The sequence below is a fragment of the Lissotriton helveticus genome, chromosome 1_1 (genome assembly GCF_964261635.1).
Source record: "Lissotriton helveticus chromosome 1_1, aLisHel1.1, whole genome shotgun sequence".
In the NCBI taxonomy this organism is placed as follows: domain Eukaryota; kingdom Metazoa; phylum Chordata; class Amphibia; order Caudata; family Salamandridae; genus Lissotriton; species Lissotriton helveticus.
In genome coordinates, this window is record NC_136057.1 from 1,721,174,800 (window position 1) to 1,721,196,865 (window position 22,066).

The following is a 22,066-nucleotide window of genomic DNA, read 5'->3' on the forward strand; positions in this document are numbered from 1 at the left end:
ATCATGAAGATGAATGGTGTTCTATAAGTTCATGCCCGTGAAAATGTTATTATAGAAGAGGTAGGAGCATAAGTGTGTTTGTCTGGTCAACCTTTGGAATTTGACTAAATTGCTTTAACTAGGAGAGAATATCCTTTCTGCAAATTGGACGATAAATAGGGGATGTTCAGCTTATTTGTGAATATCTGATGAAGCATTAGGGGGACCTTTGTCCCTCTCTGTTTGAAATGAAGTACCATATTCTCCTGATCATCCTAGAATTCCCCATTCCAAATGAAGGATATTAGTCATGATCCACCCTCACCCCTATTAGACACAAAATGCTGTATGTCTTGCACCACATCCAAAGTCTCTTCAGCTTACCTGCTCTCCTCGCCTTCTAGAAGTTTCTTATAGGTGGCTATCTCCATGTCCAGTGACAGCTTGACGTTCATCAGCTCCTTGAACTCAAGCAGTTGGCGAGCCATGTCCTCCCTGGCCTTCTGCAGTGCCACTTCGACCTCAGACTGCTTGGCGCTGGCATCTTTGACTGCACGCTCTCCGTCACCCCCAACCTCGGACATAGAGTTCTCCAGATGCATGCTCTAGCAACAGGTAAAAACGAGACACTATTTTAATTGTGGGGGAGTAGTACTTTTCAATGTACATTAAATTCACACATGTAAGACTTTTAGACACAGTCTGAAATAATTTTGACCTTTTAAGTGTAGGAACTGTCTGATCTTCAATTTATTTGGTTTGGAAATTTCCTAGTTTACTTTTGGCTTCGGGCCTCTGTCTGAGTTCATAGATACTTCTTGTGGCATTAATACGTTATCGATTTTATGAGGATTTGGAAATTTCATTTGTAAACCTCTGGATTTCTGCACTATCCCCTTTTTTAGAATTTTGTTGCAAAGACTTGGCTATTGGCCAAGGGAAGACTTTCTTTAGTGAGGAATTCTAAGGAAATATACTTTTTTACGGCTATTCTGCCCTTGCACCACTACCTTCACCTGGGACTTTTTATTGTTTATGTTAAGGCTTCAGAAAGGAAGTGCTTATTTCAACATCGCTCCAAATAAGGAGCTATCAGGACAAGTTTGTAGAGGATGAGCACACCCCATATGGACGGATTCAAGAACTCCTGCCTCAAAGACAAAATGGTCCCTGAATACAAATGACCCCCCACCACCCTGTGACATGGAGTATTTTCCAAGGCAGCCCCCGGGTATTATCTTATGGCTAGGGTGATAATTTGCTATCCTGGATGTGGAACAGCAGCGATAAAAGAATACAGCTGGGTTGGAGTTGCCCTTTCGCTGCCAGAAAGTTTTGTAAGTGGGCACTCTAGCATTCTTAATGTTGATCAATGTGATCACCACAACAAATAAGATCAGAAAGGGGAACAATCAGAAGATAACTTTATAGTGATGTGAAACACTTAAAGGATTTGAATTTTGTGAGTCCTTATTCTGGCGTATGCCTGTTTTCAGGTGTAGATTGTAGGACCCTTAGTTTGCTGATCCCTGCTTAGGATTCACGGATCTACGGTTTGAGGGTCTGACCTTTGAATGCCCACCACAGCCTCTCATGAACATGTGGGCTCACCTGATTCTGAAGAGTCAAGATCTCTGACCTCATCTTCTGGATATTGACGTTCAGATCTGCGATGGCGCTCCTGCCGCACAGCAAATCGCTTCCACATTTCCGGGCTTTGGCTGCCTGATCCTCCAGCTGCCCAGGAGATTCCAGAGAACAAAAGTCATTGTTTGGATCAAAAACAAGGCAACCACCAAGAGATCAAACAGCTTCTTGTAAAGACAACTGGCCTAAGTGTCAGCTCACATGCAGCCTTTCCCCACCCCTTCTTATTCCATTTGCCCATTACTGTTTCACATGGATATCAATGAGAGCCAGGCAGGCACTAAAGTTTCTAGTTCTGACTTGTCCTTTTGTACAACTGGCTTTGCCTATGCCAGCGCTGATCTCAATGGTCATGGTAAATGGTGATGTGATGAAAGGATAAGGGTGGAGCAAGGGGTCAATCCTATGATGTCATAAGGGAGCTAAAGAGGGCATGATGTCACTTTCCCTACCTCTTTGACTCTCTGTGACGTCCATTATGTTACGCCTTCTCCTTCATTCTCTGCTGTTATGGGCCTCTGTGGTTGTGTCTCTGTAGTGTGAAGGACTCAAAATGGACAGATCTGAATGGTTGGAATGATGTTCTTCTCTGGAGCTCGTCTCTTTGTTGTTTTTTATTTTGACAGTTATACTACAAGCACTACCTTATCCTTTCTTTCGGCTTCGTTCTTTTGCGGCAATATACGGCTCTCCCTGTATACATATCCCACTCTTGTCACAATTTACCTTGCGCCTGGAGACGGCCTCTGCTTCCTCTTTGCTCTTGATGGCCAGAAGCTCGTACTGGTCTCTCACTTCCTGCACAATGTGCTCCAGGTTCACGGGGCACCCGCTGTCCATCTCCACGGTCACAGAGATGTCTTCGACTTCATTCATCAGCTCCTCGAGCTCCTTAAACATAAAAAAGTAGAAGCTATGATGCCCAGACCTTCTCATGGGGAGAGGGTTGTCCAACAGAGGGCAGGCATTTGAGAGAGGCCAAGGATGCAGAAATCAGTATTTGAGTAGATCTTCCCTCTCTCCCCCTTTCTACCTCACTCTGAGTTGCACCTGCTTTCCCACATGAGTTATTACTGCATCAAGAATACCGCAAATAGGAGAACAAGGGCCGTGTTGTGGCTACAAACCTGGTCACTGCTCGCACTCTTTGTGCAACCCACCTCTACATATTTCTCTTCTTTAATATCTCTCCAAAGTGTTCTCTCCCTTCTATGTTTCATAGGGTCGCCTGTTTTCTTTTCCCTTTCTCCCTCACTTCTCTTTTTATTTCTCTCCATTCTTATGCTGTTTTCATTCTTACCTTACAACCCTTCGCCATCTTTTCATCTTCCTCTTGCTTTCTTTATCTTACCAAGCACCACTATCTGCATCTGTCCCTCCCCCCCCCCCCCCCCCCCCCATGGCCATTGGCATGAGATGCAAGCTAGTAACAGCTATGGCCTCGAAGGCCCTCCAGTGATCAATGCTGCCACATCTATAAACATTGCCTGAGTGCCTCTGATTCTGCCAGCCTTCGGTGGCCAAAGATTCTTAGATCACACTTTCTGGGATGCACCATTTCTAATTGCAACTCCTAGTGATCTAAACAACTGCATTCAGCTCGTGAATGTGGGTTGAGATATTCTATAGTGGATGTAAAACTCATCTTCTCTGTCTGCCCTTTCCTGGTATGTGTTGTTTCACAGATATGTCTCATTTGTATTGTTTTCTAGTCTGAAGGGTATGTTAGTCCTTCAGTGCTATAACAACAACAATAATAACATTAATAATAATAATAATAATAGTGCTAAAAACAACAATAATAATATTTTGTTTTGTGTATAGTGCTCCATACTGCACTTCTGCCATTTCTTTTCTCTGTAAATAGCAGATGTATGCTTTTTTGTAAAAATACTTTTCTTTGATTTTTTAAGAGAGCAACACAAGTGGGCACAAACGTGTCCATATCAACCAGCAAACATTACAAGTGAGCACAGTCCAGATATCAATCATCACATTTTCCAGCAATGGCATATGAGATCAGGTAAGTAATCAACGAACAATAAGCCATTACAATCAGTATGAATATACCCATCATCAGGCTTAAGTAGGTGGAGTCCCAAGTTCCTCATCCAAAGCATCAAGATTGTGATATGCAATCCACCCACCCGAGACTTTACGAAACTTACGTAGGCATCTGCTAGTACTGTAGGTGACCTTATCATCAATTATGTACAGGTCTATCCTGTTCCTCCATTCAGACATAGAGGAAGGTTCGAGAGGTCCCCCAGTGTTTCGTCACATCTATCTTCGCCACCACTAGACCTAGGTTACAGAAGAGCCGCTTTGCTCTGAGAACATCCACATCATTGGGTACACCCAAGAGGACATATTTGGAATCATTAGGGAGTGGCGCCTCCACCACCCTACCCAGCTTGTGTATCACTTTCTCCGAGTCCATACATATGGTTGGGAAGCCCATGGCATATGCGAGTTGTCTCCTGTCTGGCCTGTACACCTCAGAAACTCCGGGGACATCGCCTTCCCAATTTTATGCAAGCATGCACGATCAAAATAACCCTGATGCACAACTTTAAATTGAATGAGTTTCAATCTAGATTAGATTGCCACTTCCTTAGGGTGCATTAGGGCTGCCTCGCACTCTAGCTCATCCATTTCCTCCAAATCAGATACCCATTTGATTCTCAGCGTCTTCAGATTGTCTGGTAAATTAATTTTAATTGTCCTATAAAATGAGGAAACAGCTTTTTTCATCACCTCGCCCATTAAGAGCCGGCCTTCTAGGGGCACATATTCAGGAAGGTCCAGCACTATATCTTCTGCTCCCCATTAATGCTTGAGCTGCGAGTATTGGAAGCATTGCGTGTCATCGAGCTAATAGTCCCCTTGGAGGGATTGAAAGGAGATAAATCTCCAGTTCTCAATAGGATCCCCCATCTTGGAGATGCCAATAAGGTCCAAGGAGGGAAAGCCCCGGAGTTTCCCCACCCATAACAGTGTTTCCCGAGTGATTCTACGAGTCCACCCAATTAATTTGTTTGTTCAAACCCAGGCTTCAAATGGCACCTGAGTTGCAGGAAAGAAGTAACTCACTCCCTTTCCCGGTAAAGGTAGTGCTGGAAGGACACCTGCCAAACCGAGTCCACTCAAGTGCATAAGTAGGATGGTCCCCTGAAGCCTACCTCCAATCATTGATAGCAATTATGTGGGTTGCCCAGTAATAGGCTCGGATATCGAGGAGAGCGAGACCTCCATTGTATTAGTTCCTCTGCAGCGTCCTGAGGGCCACCCTGGGCCTTTGGCCATCCCACAGTAATATCCTGAGTTCTTCATCGATCTTAGTAAAGATCCCCTTAGGGATTTTATAGTAGGTGTCCTGGAGGATGTAAGAGTATTTTGGGAGAGTGACCATCTTGAACATGGCTGCCCTTCCCAATATCGTGAGGGGCAGCTTCCTCCACCGGAATGTGGTCTGTACTTTAAAAAAAAGATTCCACTCTAATCCCTTTTTCCCGAAGACTAGGGTCACATAAATCCCCAGATACTGAAATCCCTCCTGATCAATTCATAGCCTCCCAGGGAGAACCGATGGGTTCAACCGGCCTCTGACTTGTCCCAATTTATGATGCATCCCAAGTGGGCCCCATAACTATCAAAAGCTCGGAATGTTGCAAGAATTTATTCTTCTGGGTGAATGAGATATAGAAGGATGTAATCTGCTTATAGCGAGATCTTTTTCCACATCTATCGGGGACCCAGGGGCATGGAAACCTTTAATAGTTGGATGTGCTCGGACCAGACATGCCAGAGGCTCCATCACCAGAATAGACAGTAGGGGCAACAGAGGGCAAACCTGGCGGTTTACCCCCCGAATGGGGAAGTTCGGGTAAGAACTCCATTCGCTCGTTCAACGGACATAGGGGCACTGTACAGGAGCGCTACTTCAAAAACTGGGGGCCAAAGGTTTGTAGAGTCTGCATCTAATGAGATAAAAACATGAGGATCTGTTCGAGTCTGGGCCTCTGTCAACTAATTATGAAGCCTGCAAAGGTTGTACCTAGTCAACTGTCCAGGCATGAAGCCTGATTGGTCACTGTAGATGAGAGGGTATATGGCACCTGCAAATCTTGTGGCCAGTACTGTTGCGAGGAATTTAGTCTCTATATTAGGCAATGAGATAGGGCGATATGACCCACATCTAGAGTGTGGCTTTGCTACTTTAAGTATCACCACTATTGTGACTTTACGTAGATCGAGTGGAAGAATTGCATCTTCCCAGGCTCAGGTACATGTTGAGAAGGGGTGATGGGCGAGTTCTAACGCGTTACTCTTAAAAAATTCTGCTGGGATGCCATTGGGTTGTGGCGTTTTTACCAGGTTTCAGTTTAGCTATGGCTGCCTGTATATCTGCAGGGGAAATTGTCTCCTCGAGGGCCTCACGGCCATCTGCTTTGAGGGTCGGTACCAATACTGCACACGGATACTCTTTTATTTCAGACTGCGTTGCTTGGGTCTGCACACTATATAAAGTCTCATAAGTGAATGCTCCTGCTGTGTCTCTATCTGTTGTGTAGGTGTGACCATCTGTCCCTTCTATGCTGTCTACCCATCTAGCCTCTATCTATCGGCAGCCTAGCCACGCTAACAATTTTCCCGTCTTGTCCCTGGTCTCATAGAGGGGGTGTTGAGATACCAGTATTTGATTACGCACCTCATTACGTTTCAGTGCTTTATATTAATCTCCCCTAGCCTCTAACTTTCTCAGCGGAACGAGATCTGGGCATGCTGCATTGGTAAGTTCCACCTGCTTCAAATTGGATTCTCAGGCTTTTCCACCATTTTTTTCCACCTTTTTCACCATTTTTTTTCTTGAAAGCGATAATGCTCTGGGCTCTATCCCTCAACACTGTTTTGAATGCATCCCATAGGACCACCACTGAGCCCAGAGAGACTTTATTTTCAGTGAAGCAGAGTTCAGTTTCCATGCGGAGTGCACATGCTATAGTCTTATCTCACAACTCCCATGCGTTCAGTTTCCATCTCACCCTAGTACCTCAGGGTTTCTATCCCAGGGGGGAAAGGGGTCAGACAGCCCTCTAGCAAGGTATTTGACACGCTCCCACCTCTCCAGTCAGCGTGAAGACATAATCTAGTCTGAAGAACACCCCATGTACACCCAAATGGTAGGAAAAGTCCCCAATTGTTGGGTGGTGGCGGTGCCACAGGTCTGTGAGTCCCATGATCGCGGCAAAGTGGGCCTGGGGTGTTTCCTTAGTAGTGCATGAGGCAATTCCAGACCTATTCCTTTCAATAGGTATGACATCATTAAAGTCTCCCCCAACTCAGTGGAGGGACGAGTCTGAGCAGATGGTATGTTTAACCCATTTCATCAGTACTCAATTTGCCGTCTTCGGAAGGAAGGAAAGCTGAATCGGCATAGTTGGAACTAAAAAACACAATCTCCAGATCGCTGAACAGGTCAGTGGAGGGGCTTTAATCACAAACAACGCACTCCCCCCTCCCCTTTTTTGCTTTCCTGTGGTATTTTGTTTGTCTCATCTTACTTCCCTCACTCTCCATATATTCATCTTTTCTATCTTTTCCCTCAAGCATCTTCAGAGGCAGTAGACTTGCGATATAAACTCCAAATTCTCCTGCCTTCAACTACTATAACCATTGTCGCTCTGTTAATCTCTGTTTTGCACTTTACTGCTCCCACCGAAATCTTTCATACCCTTTTATCCGAAGTCCATTTCTCTCTCGCCTTTTACTCTGTACTGCTACCCTTTTCTTTGCCACACCCTACACCTCGTTTTATTTCCCTCGGCACCCCCTTCTCTCTTTGGAGCTTCCACGAGCTCGGATTCCCGCCTTTTCCTCCCCGTGTCCGCCTTTTAGTATTCCTTCTAATAACACCACATGTCTTCATATAAAAATATTTAAGTCAACACATTTTTTGTTCTTATTGATTAACGGAGCGTCGGCTGTGCTTGTCTGGCATTCTTGGCCGGTTCGAGGTGCTGAAAGGTTTCATTCCAGAGAGAAGGTTCTCCATTATTCTTCGGACACTTTAAATCTTTGGCAAACAACGGAAGTTTGCTCGGTTTCCGAGGGAGGCCTCACTTGCACTGCTCGAGGCAGATAGGGAGGGTTGTCTGCTCGGCAAAGGCCAATCCGGGGACACAGTGAGTGTAAAAGAGGAGTAAGAGTGAGGAGTGCTCAGTGACGCTGAAGGAGTGCAACGTGGTAAAAGCCCGCGTGTAAGGGGTGGGTTGCTGGGTTCAGAATTATGGGGTAGTGCAAGTAAACTGATAGATGCTGCATGTTACGGGTGGACTTGCTGGGTTGAGAGCAATTTGGTGGTGTAAGTTACCTGATGGATGGTGCATGTTATGGGGCTGCTGTTATGGGGCTGCTGGGTTCAGGATTACTGGGTGGTGCAAGTAACCTGACAGATGGTGCATGTTAGCGGTGCTGCTGGGTTCAGAATTACTGGGTGGTGCAAGTAAACCGATGGATTGTGCATGTTACGGGTGGACTTGCTGGGTTGAGAGCAATTTGGTGGTGTAAGTTAACTGATGGATGGTGCATGTTATGGGGTTGCTGGGTTCAGAATGATTGGGTGGTGTACATAAACTGATGGATGTTGCATGTTACCGGTGCTGCTGGGTTCAGGATTACTGGGTGGTGCAATTAAACGGATGGATGGTGCATGTTACCAGTGCTGCTGGGTTCATGATTACTGGGTGGTGCAAGTAAACTGATAGATGGTGCATGTTACCAGTGCTGCTGGGTTCATGATTACTGGGTGGTGCAAGTAAACTGATGGTGCATATTACCGGTGCTGCTGGGTTCAGAATTACTGGGTGGTGCAAGTAAACTGATAGATGGTGCATGTTACCAGTGCTGCTGGGTTCATGATTACTGGGTGGTGCAAGTAAACTGATGGTGCATATTACCGGTGCTGCTGGGTTCAGAATTACTGGGTGGTACAAGTAAACCGATTGATTGTGCATGTTACGGGTGGACTTGCTGGGTTGAGAGCAATTTGGTGGTGTAAATTAACTGATGGATGGTGCATGTTATGGGGTTGCTGGGTTCAGAATGATTGGGTGGTGTACATAAACTGATGGATGGTGCATGTTACCGGTGCTGCTGGGTTCAGGATTACTGGGTCGTGTAAGTAAACTGATGGATGGTGCATGTTACCGGTGCCGCTGGGTTCAGGATTACTGGGTGGTGCAAGTAAACTGATTGATGGTGCATGTTACCGGTGCTGCTGGGTTCATGATTACTGGGTGGTGCAAGTAAACTGATGGATGGTGCATGTTACCGCTGCTGCTGGGTTCAGAATTACTGGGTGGTGCAAGTAAACCGATGGATGGTGCATGTTACCGGTGCTGCGGGGTTCAGGATTACTGGGTGGGGCAAGTAAACTGATGGATGGTGCAGGTTACCCGTGGTGCTGGGTTCAGGATTACTGGGCGGTGCAAGTAAACTGATGGATGGTGCATGTTACGGGTGGACTTGCTGGGTTCAGAATTACTGGGTGGTGTAAGTAAACTGATGGATGGTGCATGTTACCGGTGCTGCTGGGTTCAGGATTACTGGGTGGTGCAAGAAAACTGATGGAAGGTGCATGTTACCGGTGCTGCTGGGTTCAGGATTACTGGGTGGTGCAAGTAAACCGATGGATGGTGCATGTTACCGGTGCTGCTGGGTTCAGGATTACTGGGTGGTGCAAGTAAACCGATGGATGGTGCATGTTACCGGTGCTGCTGGGTTCAAGATTAGGGGGTGGTGCAAGTAAACTGATGGATGGTGCATGTTACCGGTGCTGCTGGGTTCAGGATTACTGGATGGTGCAAGTAAACTGATGGATGGTGCATGTTACCGGTGCTGCTGGGTTCAGGATTACTGGGTGGTGCAAGTAAACTGATGGATGGTGCATGTTACCGGTGCTGCTGGGTTCAGGATTACTGGGTGGTGCAAGTAAATTGATGGATGGTGCATGTTACGGGTGGACTTGCTGGGCTCAGAATTATTGGGTGGTGTAAGTAAACTAATGGATGGTGCATGTTAGGGGTGTATTTATGATGAGGGTCTTGATACAGCACATTACTGGATTTAGGGTATTTAGGCCAGGGATTTACTAAAGTTTTGTGCAAGTGATCGCAAGTCGCTGGGTGACACGAATTATGGCGCCAGTCACCTTTCGCACACAAAAGGTTTTTGCACTAAAAAGATCTATGAACGCAGGTATAAAAGAGCACCGCGAAACATGCCATGAAAACCCTGTTAATGTATGTAAAGTGGGCAATACCAGCAAGAGCATGGCAAACACCTACAGGGTTTTACGCAAATTCATACCTACTAAAGTCATGCTAAGTAGTACTGACTAACATTATATGGGATAGTAACAACAGATGAAAACTGGCAAAAAAAGAGGCTAAATTTGGGATGGGTCACATATGTTTTTTTCAATATGCGTAATGAGTGTAACAATAAACAAGCATTTGCAATGCAATCGGTCTCACCTTTGGGACCTTATATGTATTTAGCTATGCAGCACATTAGACTGGGTGCTGAAACATCTACTGTTCTTTAACATGGAGGGAAAGTAAGCACTAAACTACATGACATGGCAGGTATGAGAACACATGGAGAGAAATATTGCCTTTCAGCGGGAAATGGTATAGTCCAAAGCTCTGTTTTTAACATAAAATCAGGGCTTGCGCAGGTCATATCACTGAAAATACAAGATTAAAAAAATATATTATTGTCTAAGGGTGCTCATGGAAGCCAATTTCTATGGACTGGAATCTAGAGAATGCTAAAGTGATTCTGGTATTTTACTGACCTCTGATGGTCGTTTTCTATCAAGAAAGTTAAATAGAGGCAGTTGCCAGAAAAATTTTAAAAAGTTCCTCAGCAGAAAGCAGTTCTGGTATTTTACTGACCTGTGCTGGTCATTTTCTCTCAAGACAGTTAAATAGAGGCAGTTGAACAGAAAAAATGTCCCAAAGCGGAAGCAGACATGTCCTAGGGATGATCTCCAGAGCCCACAAAGTACATACACATATAAGTATATACTAAAGTATATACAAGCGGTCTCGAATGCTCGACCTAAAACAATATCAAGGAATTTACTCAAGGGCGGTCCTCTGCAGAAATGCAGGTGGACTAGAGAATATGCCACGGGCACCAGAGTCATGCAGGATACAGTTCTGTAGCCTTTGGGCCTTGGTGCAAAGAGAAATCTCTTTTATAATTTGATTTGATTTTTGGATTTATAAAGCGCAGCGAATGCCCGGAGGCGTCTTGGCGCTGAAGGACTCAGAGGGACGTGCAGAGAGGGTGTGCAGAAATAAAATTAGAGGTGTGCTAGGAATAACCATGTTTTTACTGATTTCCTAAATGATTAGAGATTCGGGCTGTTTTTAATTGTTAGTGGAAGAAGATTCCACGATTTTGCAGATCTTAGCAGGAAGCTCCTTCCTCTCCACCGTGCATGCTTAAACCTGGGGACCTGCAGCAGTTTAAGTTGTGCAGATCTAAGGTTCCAGGACGGCACATAGTATTTTATGCATGACGTCAGGTAAGAAGGGCCCCTTCCTTGGAGCGCCTTAAACGTGATACACAGTGACTTAACAATTATTCTTTTCCTTACCGACAACCAGTGCAGAACTCCTAGTTGCTGTGATATTGATTCATGTTTGGGAATGTCCACAATCAGTCTTGCGGCTGCGTTCTGCAGACGTTGGAGCTTTCTCAGATGTTGTGTTTAGATCCCCATGTAAAGGGCATTGCCATAATCTAGCCTAGAGATAGTGAGGGCAGTCACCAATGTTTTTAGAGCCTCAGGGGTGATGAAGGAACGGATCTTTCTGATCATTTTTAGAGTGGCCCAGAAACTGGCGGTAAGACAGTTGATCTGGCTGTCAAAGGTCAGCCGACAGACAAAGGTCACCCCCACATTTTTTGCCTTTAATACAGGTGTTGGGCACTCACCCAGCTCTGTCGGACACCATTTCGGGGACCAGACCGGAGGATTAGCTCCCAACAGCAGTACTTCGGTCTTGCCACCGTTGAGTTTTAGACAATTGGATTGCATCCAGATGTTGACTTGAAAAATACAGTTGTTAAAACGGTCGGCAATCTCCTCCTCATTGTAATATCATAATTGCAAGCCATTTGCATGTATGAGGCCGATTATGTTGTTGGCAAACACGTTCTAAATAGAAAGTTGGTTAATGTTTGTGCAAATGTTAGTAAATCTACCCCATAGTTGGTCAACTTGTTTGAGCAAAGTATTTGGTTGAGGACTCTTGGCAGGGAGGTGCTCATTATAGAACTTATTTTCTTCGTTTGTTCTGCTGTTAGGAAGTGATTTGGACAAGGAGTACTGATGGTGGAAAATGCTTGGCTCTTTGGTTCTATCCAGCCGATGCTTGGCACATGCCCATATAGGTTCGAAGAAATGTGTGCAGTCTCCCTCAGTGTAGATCCCAGGGTTGAGCTGCTGCTGATTGGCTGTACAGCAAAATACCTATTGGGGAAGCTGCTGCGAAAATGCATGGTATGGAACTCACATTGGAGACGATGCTGAAGGGGTGCATGGTACACAATTTACGTTGGAGAAGTAAATGAGAGGATGTATGGTACAGGGCTCATGTTGGAGAAGTTGCTGAGGGAATGGCTGGTACATGACGTATGTTAAAGTACTTGTGAGGTCATGCATGGTGCAGGGCTTTTGTTGGAAACATTGCTGTGGAGATGCAAAATACAGGACATATGAAGGGGAAGTTGCTGAAGTAACACATGGGACATAATCTATTTTGGAGAAATTGTAAGGGAGTGATGGTACAGGACTTATGTTGAAGAAGTTGCTGGGGGCGGGGGTGCATGGTCCAAGGTGTATGTCGGAAAATGTTATAGGCTCTATGTTCAAGAAATTACTGATGAGGGGGTATGGTACAAATCTAATGCAGAGAGATGTTGCAGGAAGGATGTTTTGTGCAGTACATATGCTGTGTAAGTTAATTAGGAAATGCATGTTGCAGAGTAAATGTGGGGAAAAGTGCAAAGAGGATGCATGGTGCAGGAAGTATGTTGGATAAGATGCAAATGAAATGCAGCTTATAGATCTTATGTATGAGAAGTTGCTTAGTGCAAGCATGTTACAGGACTTTGACTTGAGAAGTTGCAGTGAGATGCTTGGTTTGGGGCTTATGTTGCAGAGAGGATGTATGGCACAAGACCTATGTTTGAAAAGTTCCAGGGCGGATGCATGATACAGGCCACATGTTGGAGAAGGTGCACAGGAATGCATGATGTAGGGCCTATTTTGGAGAGGTCCTCTGTGTAAATGCTTGCTGGGTGGAGGCCTGGTTTGATGCTGTTGAAATGGATCTGCATGGGCGGCGTCTAGTACTTTAAGGTCTAGTGGGATCATGATTCTAGAATCCTAGAGTGTGGGGGTTTCCTTGGCTTGGTCTCTGTTAGGATGTGCTAGTTTGGGTTTTTTGATAGAGAAGGGCTTGTTGTTTCATACTCTTTTTAGGGCTGTTTAGATTTCAATAAATCTTTATAAATTAAAAAAAAAAGCAAATAATTCTCGCAAATACTATCCTGCCCACGCCAGATAGTGACTTCCCTCCTCCTACTCCATCCACTGAGCTCCCCCCGGACTTCCGCTAATCTAACCGCAGTTTCTGTGATAGGTATGCAGGTGCTCTACATAAGAAGAATCTGCAGTGGTCTAGAATCTGCAAAGTACTCTAAGAGTGGCCCATGTGCTCGACGGAGATGTTTTGGCTCAAGTCTGCTGCCTGAGAGTGTGACAGGCATGTTTCCTTATAGGGGATCCGCTCAGTTGAAATTAATGTTAAAGACCGACAGTCTTTAGTACTCCCATCAGGAACGTGCTGGGTTTGGGAATGGGGTGCTTAGTTTGGGACTCTACTCATGTAGCAAATGGTCTGTGTTTCAAAATCCTGTCAGGGAATGTATGTTGGTTTGAACATCTGCCTTTTGGGGCCTAAGAGATTTTGTTTGAGGCTGTAGTGAGTGGCTAGGTTGGCTTGGGTTGAGGCTTATCAGAGCGGTGACAGCCTCTAGGCACCCGTTGGGAACTTGTAGCCAGCACTCGTTGTTTTGTAAGGGGGTTGGCGTTGCAGTGTTCCAGTGTATACACGGCCATAGTTTAAGTGCTTGAGTGTATAGATCGGATTGGTTTAGACTATGATTGAGGGTATGGCCATCAACACTAGTTCAGTTACTGCATTGTCTGGGACTCGTTTTGGCGGCCGAGACTGCTGGATTGGATCCATTGATGTTAGGACAGTGTGGCTAGGTCTGAACCTCAACTGTCCGAGCACACCCTCGGGACTCCTTTTGTGAGACTCATTGCTGGCGATCTCTACTGGTTGGTTAGAGCAGGAGCATTGATGTTTACATCCGAGATTTTTAAGGTATGCATTGCTTACATGCTTATAAACGGCTCTCATCAGTTCCATTGTCTCCAGGGCCTCTTTCTTTCTTGCCTCCAGTTCACTCTTTTCCAGGCTGCAGGTATCCAAATCCTGTAACGAGAGATCAGAACATCAAGGCATAAACGTCTGTGTCAACAACATGATCTGGGCACCATTTATCACACTGTTCTCTGTGCGCCTAACTCCTATTGAGACATATGACCAGGAGCTTTCACACCAAGGACCTAGAAGTTGGCAATGAGCGAGTGAGTGAATGAGCAGCAACAAAAGCTAAAGATGACCATTAGTACAATCGCAAGAAATTGGCTTAATATCAAATTAGACCAATAAAGTTGGGCTCCAAGACACACCTCCTTGGCAATGGCTCTTCTGTGTACAAACTGCAATAACGTCTAACTATATTTTTGTTTGCATATCGACTTCAAAGATTGACTTTCATGATATCGCTAATATGAACTGAGAGGAAGCGAGCGAGACACAGTGAGGCAAAGAGTGAGAGAGAGACAGAAAGAGATAGAGGCAAAGAGAGCCAAAGAAACAGAGAGATGGAAGCAGAGAGAAAGAGAGATATGTAGGGAATGAGAAGAGGCAGAGAGGGGCAGAGTGAGAGATAAATAAACACTGCGAGACAGAAAGCGGCAGATGGACTAAAAGAGGGAGCGAGTGAGAAACAGTGCGAGTTAGGAGAACAAGAAAGAAAAATCCTGAGAGAAGGAAAGAGACAGACACAGACTGTGAGATGGAGAAAGAAAAAAACAGATATAAAGGAACAGAGACAGACCGAGTGACAGACAGCGGATGACAGAAGGAGAGACGGGGAAAGATATAAAGAGAGGCGGGTGGGGGGACAAAAGATAGAAAGATAGACTGAGAGGGAAAAAAGACAGACAAGAACTGAGCGGTAGGGAGAAGAAGCAAGAGAGAAATCAAGAAATAGAGAAGGAGGGCGAGACAACGAAACAGAGAGCGAGGAAGAGAGGTTGACAGAGAGTGATTGAAAGAGGCAGAAAGGGAGAAAGTGACAGAGAAAGAGCCAGAGAGCAGTGGCAAGAGACAGAGGGCCGTGGCCTTCAGTCATTGGGTGCACTGGTATAAGTCTGGTGGGTGAAGCCGACGCCGATAGGGGTGGGGTGGGGTGGGGAGGACAGATATTGATCCCACTTTACCTTCTTTGCTTGCACAAAGTCATATTCAAGCTGTGTGTGGGTACTGATTTCATCCTCGAACCTGAGAGAGAAAGTGAGAAAGTGAGCGTCAGTGACATCTTAGGAGTTAATATGTTCTTTCCTTTACTGCTTTGCTCTTAGGTCATTATGTTCACTTTAGCGCACAAAAGATGCATATGTTAGAAAAAGAGCATTCATTCAAAGTAACATACCAAACGCCAGTGCTACGATATTCAATCTATGGAATAGAAGGCATGGCAGTTGTTGGACATATATCGATGTTAACCTATGCTTGAACACACCATTTACTAAGGACAGGAGAGGTGAATTACCAGTTTTAGACAGAAAGGCAGAGTGACAGCTGACAAGCACATGATATCCTGTTGATTGGCAGGTGATATCCCATCGACAGACGGGCATGGTTGCAGGACACAAGCACGTGATATTTAATTAAGTGACAGGTATAATGTAGGTGTGTGCCAAATATGTGCTAAGACGTATTTCATGTTTATAAAAGCACAAAAAACACAAACGCTACAAACATAAAGCAGCTTGCATTCTGGTGGTCATTCATGTTCCTCCTATGTGCGTTGTGTACATTTTTGCCGCAAATGGCATATCATTTGCAATGTAGTACAACAGCGTAATTTCAGAACTTTCACAAACAAGCACAAAAAGAGATTATGCCTGCGTCACTGGAATTTCACCCAGGCCTAGCATGACAGCAGGCGAGAAGCACAGAATATTCCCTTAATGGACAGGTGACATCTCATAAATAGCAGACTAAAGGCAGGACAGAAACACTGGATATTCCCTTAATGGACAGGTAACATCTCATAAATAGCAGACTAATGGCAGGACAGAAGCACAGGATATTCCCTTAATGGACAGGTGACATCTCATAAATAGCAGACTAATGGCAGGACAGAAGCACAGGATATTCCCTTAATGGACAGGTGACATCTCATAAATAGCAGACTAAAGGCAGGACAGAAGCACAGGATATTCCCTTAATGGACAGGTGACATCTCATAAATAGCAGACTAAAGGCAGGACAGAAGCACAGGATATTCCCTTAATGGACAGGTGGCATCCCATAAATAGCAGACTAATGGCAGGACAGAAACACAGGATATTCCCTTAATGGACAGGTGACATCTCATAAATAGCAGACTAATGGCAGGACTGAAGCACATGTTATTCCCTTAATGGACAGGTGACATCTCATAAATAGCAGACTAATGGCAGGACAGAAGCACAGGACATTCCCTTAATGTTAATGGACAGGTGACATCCTATAAATAGCAGACTAAAGGTAGGACAGAAGCACAGGATATTCCCTTAATGGACAGGTGACATCTCATAAATAGCAGACTAAAGGCAGGACAGAAGCACAGGATATTCCCTTAATGGACAGGTGTCATCTCATAAATAGCAGACTAAAGGCAGGACAGAAGCACAGGACATTCGCTTAATGTTAATGGACAGGTGACATCCCATAAATAGCAGACTAAAGGCAGGACAGAAGCACATGATACTCCCTTAATGGACAGATGACATCTCATAAATAGCAGACTAAAGGCAGGACAGAAGCACAGGATATTCCCTTAATGGACAGGTAACATCTCATAAATAGCAGACTAATGGCAGGACAGAAGCACAGGATATTCCCTTAATGGACAGGTGACATCTCATAAATAGCAGACTAAAGGCAGGACAGAAGCACAGGATATTCCCTTAATGGACAGGTAACATCTCATAAATAGCAGACTAAAGGCAGGACAGAAACACTGGATATTCCCTTAATGGACAGGTGACATCTCATAAATAGCAGACTAAAGGCAGGACAGAAGCACAGGATATTCCCTTAATGGACAGGTAACATCTCATAAATAGCAGACTAATGGCAGGACAGAAGCACAGGATATTCCCTTAATGGACAGGTGACATCTCATAAATAGCAGACTAAAGGCAGGACAGAAGCACAGGTTATTCCCTTAATGGACAGGTGACAACTCATTAATAGCAGACTAAAGGCAGGACAGAAGCACAGGATATTCCCTTAATGGACAGGTGACATATCATAAATAGCAGACTAAAGGCAGGACAGAAGCAAAGGTTATTCCCTTAATGGACAGGTGACATCTCATAAATAGCAGACTAAAGGCAGGACAGAAACACAGGATATTTCCTTAATGGACAGGTGACATCTCATAAATAGCAGACTAAAGGCAGGACAGAAACACTGGATATTCCCTTAATGGACAGGTGACATCTCATTATTAGCAGACTAAAGGCAGGACAGAAGCACAGGATATTCCCTTAATGGACAGGTAACATCTCATAAATAGCAGACTAATGGCAGGACAGAAGCACAGGATATTCCCTTAATGGACAGGTGACATCTCATAAATAGCAGACTAAAGGCAGGACATAAGCACATGATATTCCCTAAATGGACAGGTGACATCTCATAAATAGCAGACTAAAGGCAGGACAGAAGCACAGGATATTCCCTTAATGGGCAGGTGACATCTCATAAATAGCAGACTAAAGGCAGGACAGAAGCACAGGACATTCCCTTAATGTTAATGGACAGGTGACATCCCATAAATAGCAGACTAAAGGCAGGACAGAAGCACAGGATATTCCCTTAATGGACAGGTGACATCTCATAAATAGCAGACTAAAGGCAGGACAGAAACACTGGATATTCCCTTAATGGACAGGTGACATCTCATAAATAGCAGACTAAAGGCAGGACAGAAGCACAGGATATTCCCTTAATGGACAGGTAACATCTCATAAATAGCAGACTAATGGCAGGACAGAAGCACAGGATATTCCCTTAATGGACAGGTGACCTCTCATAAATAGCAGACTAAAGGCAGGACAGAAGCACAGGTTATTCCCTTAATGGACAGGTGACATCTCATTAATAGCAGACTAAAGGCAGGACAGAACCACAGGATATTCCCTTAATGGACAGGTGACATATCATAAATAGCAGACTAAAGGCAGGACAGAAGCACAGGTTATTCCCTTAATGGACAGGTGACATCTCATAAATAGCAGACTAAAGGCAGGACAGAAGCACAGGATATTCCCTTAATGGACAGGTGACATCTCATAAATAGCAGACTAAAGGCAGGACAGAAACACAGGATATTCCCTTAATGGACAGGTGACATCTCATAAATAGCAGACTAAAGGCAGGACAGAAACACTGGATATTCCCTTAATGGACAGGTGACATCTCATTAATAGCAGACTAAAGGCAGGACAGAAGCACAGGATATTCCCTTAATGGACAGGTGACATCTCATAAATAGCAGGCTAATGGCAGGACAGAAGCACAGGATATTCCCTTAATGGACAGGTGACATCTCATAAATAGCAGACTAAAGGCAGGACATAAGCACATGATATTCCCTAAATGGACAGGTGACATCTCATAAATAGCAGACTAAAGGCAGGACAGAAGCACAGGATATTCCCTTAATGGACAGGTGACATCTCATAAATAGCAGACTAAAGGCAGGACAGAAACACTGGATATTCCCTTAATGGACAGGTGACATCTCATAAATAGCAGACTAAAGGCAGGACAGAAGCACAGGATATTCCCTTAATGGACAGGTGACATCTCATAAATAGCAGACTAATGGCAGGACAGAAACACAGGATATTCCCTTAATGGACAGGTGACATCTCATAAATAGCAGACTAAAGGCAGGACAGAAGCACAGGATATTCCCTTAATGGACAGGTGACATCTCATAAATAGCAGACTAAAGGCAGGACAGAAGCACGGGATATTCCCTTAATGGACAGGTGACATCCCATAAATAGCAGACTAATGGCAGGACAGAAGCACGGGATATTCCCTTAATGGACAGGTGACATCTCATAAATAGCAGACTAAAGGCAGGACAGAAGCACAGGATATTCCCTTAATGGACAGGTGGCATTCCATAAATAGCAGACTAAAGGCAGGACAGAAGCACAGGATATTCCCTTAATGGACAGGTGACATCTCATAAATAGCAGACTAAAGGCAGGACAGAAGCACAGGTTATTCCCTTAATGGACAGGTGACATCTCATAAATAGCAGACTAAAGGCAGGACAGAAGCACAGGATATTTCCTTAATAGACAGGTGACATCTCATAAATAGCAGACTAAAGGCAGGACAGAAGCACAGGATATTCCCTTAATGGACATGTGACATCCCATAAATAGCAGACTAAAGGCATGACAGAAGCACAGGATATACCCTTAATGGACAGGTGACATCTCATAAATAGCAGACTAATGACAGGACAGAAGCACAGGATATTCCCTTAATGGACAGGTGACATCTCATAAATAGCAGACTAATGGCAGGACAGAAGCACAGGATATTCCCTTAATGGACAGGTGACATCCCATAAATAGCAGACTAATGGCAGGACAGAAGCACAGGATATTCCCTTAATGGACAGGTAACATCTCATAAATAGCAGACTAAAGGCAGGACAGAAACACAGGATATTCCCTTAATGGACAGGTGACATCCCATAAATAGCAGACTAAAGGCAGGACAGAAGCACAGGATATTCCCTTAATGGACAGGTGACATCTCATAAATAGCAGACTAATGGCAGGACAGAAACACAGGATATTCCCTTAATGGACAGGTGACATCTCATAAATAGCAGACTAAAGGCAGGACAGAAGCACGGGATATTCCCTTAATGGACAGGTGACATCTCACAATTAGCAGACTAATGGCAGGACAGAAACACAGGATATTCCCTTAAGGGACAGGTGACATCTCATAAATAGCAGACTAAAGGCAGGACAGAAGCACGGGATCTTCCCTTAATGGACAGGTGACATCTCACAATTAGCAGACTAAAGGCAGGACAGAAGCACGGGACATTCCCTTAATGGACAGGTGACATCTCACAATTAGCAGACTAATGGCAGGACAGAAACACAGGATATTCCCTTAAGGGACAGGTGACATCTCATAAATAGCAGACTAAAGGCAGGACAGAAGCACGGGATCTTCCCTTAATGGACAGGTGACATCTCACAATTAGCAGACTAAAGGCAGGACAGAAGCACGGGATATTCCCTTAATGGACAGGTGACATCTCATAAATAGCAGACTAAAGGCAGGACAGAAGCACAGGATATTCCCTTAATGGACAGGTGGCATCCCATAAATAGCAGACTAAAGGCAGGACAGAAGCACAGGATATTCCCTTAATGGACAGGTGTCATCTCATAAATAGCAGACTAAAGGCAGGACAGAAGCACAGGATATTCCCTTAATGGACAGGTGACATCTCATAAATAGCAGACTAAAGGCAGGACAGAAGCACAGGATATTCCCTTAATGGACAGGTGTCATCTCATAAATAGCAGACTAAAGGCAGGACAGAAGCACAGGACATTCGCTTAATGTTAATGGACAGGTGACATCCCATAAATAGCAGACTAAAGGCAGGACAGAAGCACATGATACTCCCTTAATGGACAGATGACATCTCATAAATAGCAGACTAAAGGCAGGACAGAAGCACAGGATATTCCCTTAATGGACAGGTAACATCTCATAAATAGCAGACTAATGGCAGGACAGAAGCACAGGATATTCCCTTAATGGACAGGTGACATCTCATAAATAGCAGACTAAAGGCAGGACAGAAGCACAGGATATTCCCTTAATGGACAGGTGACATATCATAAATAGCAGACTAAAGGCAGGACAGAAGCAAAGGTTATTCCCTTAATGGACAGGTGACATCTCATAAATAGCAGACTAAAGGCAGGACAGAAACACAGGATATTTCCTTAATGGACAGGTGACATCTCATAAATAGCAGACTAAAGGCAGGACAGAAACACTGGATATTCCCTTAATGGACAGGTGACATCTCATTATTAGCAGACTAAAGGCAGGACAGAAGCACAGGATATTCCCTTAATGGACAGGTAACATCTCATAAATAGCAGACTAATGGCAGGACAGAAGCACAGGATATTCCCTAAATGGACAGGTGACATCTCATAAATAGCAGACTAAAGGCAGGACAGAAGCACAGGATATTCCCTTAATGGGCAGGTGACATCTCATAAATAGCAGACTAAAGGCAGGACAGAAGCACAGGACATTCCCTTAATGTTAATGGACAGGTGACATCCCATAAATAGCAGACTAAAGGCAGGACAGAAGCACATGATACTCCCTTAATGGACAGATGACATCTCATAAATAGCAGCCTAAAGGCAGGTCAGAAGCACAGGATATTCCCTTAATGGACAGGTGACATCTCATAAATAGCAGACTAAAGGCAGGACAGAAACACTGGATATTCCCTTAATGGACAGGTGACATCTCATAAATAGCAGACTAAAGGCAGGACAGAAGCACAGGATATTCCCTTAATGGACAGGTAACATCTCATAAATAGCAGACTAATGGCAGGACAGAAGCACAGGATATTCCCTTAATGGACAGGTGACCTCTCATAAATAGCAGACTAAAGGCAGGACAGAAGCACAGGTTATTCCCTTAATGGACAGGTGACATCTCATTAATAGCAGACTAAAGGCAGGACAGAACCACAGGATATTCCCTTAATGGACAGGTGACATATCATAAATAGCAGACTAAAGGCAGGACAGAAGCACAGGTTATTCCCTTAATGGACAGGTGACATCTCATGAATAGCAGACTAAAGGCAGGACAGAAGCACAGGATATTCCCTTAATGGACAGGTGACATCT

At 44.5% G+C, this 22,066-nt stretch overlaps 1 protein-coding gene across 1 annotated transcript in view; it reads right to left on the reverse strand.

Moving 5' to 3' along the window:
• LOC144833098 (keratin, type II cytoskeletal 80-like) overlaps nt 1-22,066 on the reverse strand; it is an 85,132-nt gene that overhangs the window by 10,006 nt on the left and 53,060 nt on the right. Inside the window, exons 3-7 of the mRNA XM_078689143.1 lie at nt 15,287-15,347; nt 14,115-14,210; nt 2,353-2,517; nt 1,591-1,716; nt 364-584 (exon numbers count right to left, since the gene is read on the reverse strand). Coding sequence (XP_078545269.1) covers nt 364-584; nt 1,591-1,716; nt 2,353-2,517; nt 14,115-14,210; nt 15,287-15,347 — 669 coding nt within the window. The remainder of the gene's footprint in view (nt 1-363; nt 585-1,590; nt 1,717-2,352; nt 2,518-14,114; nt 14,211-15,286; nt 15,348-22,066) is intronic.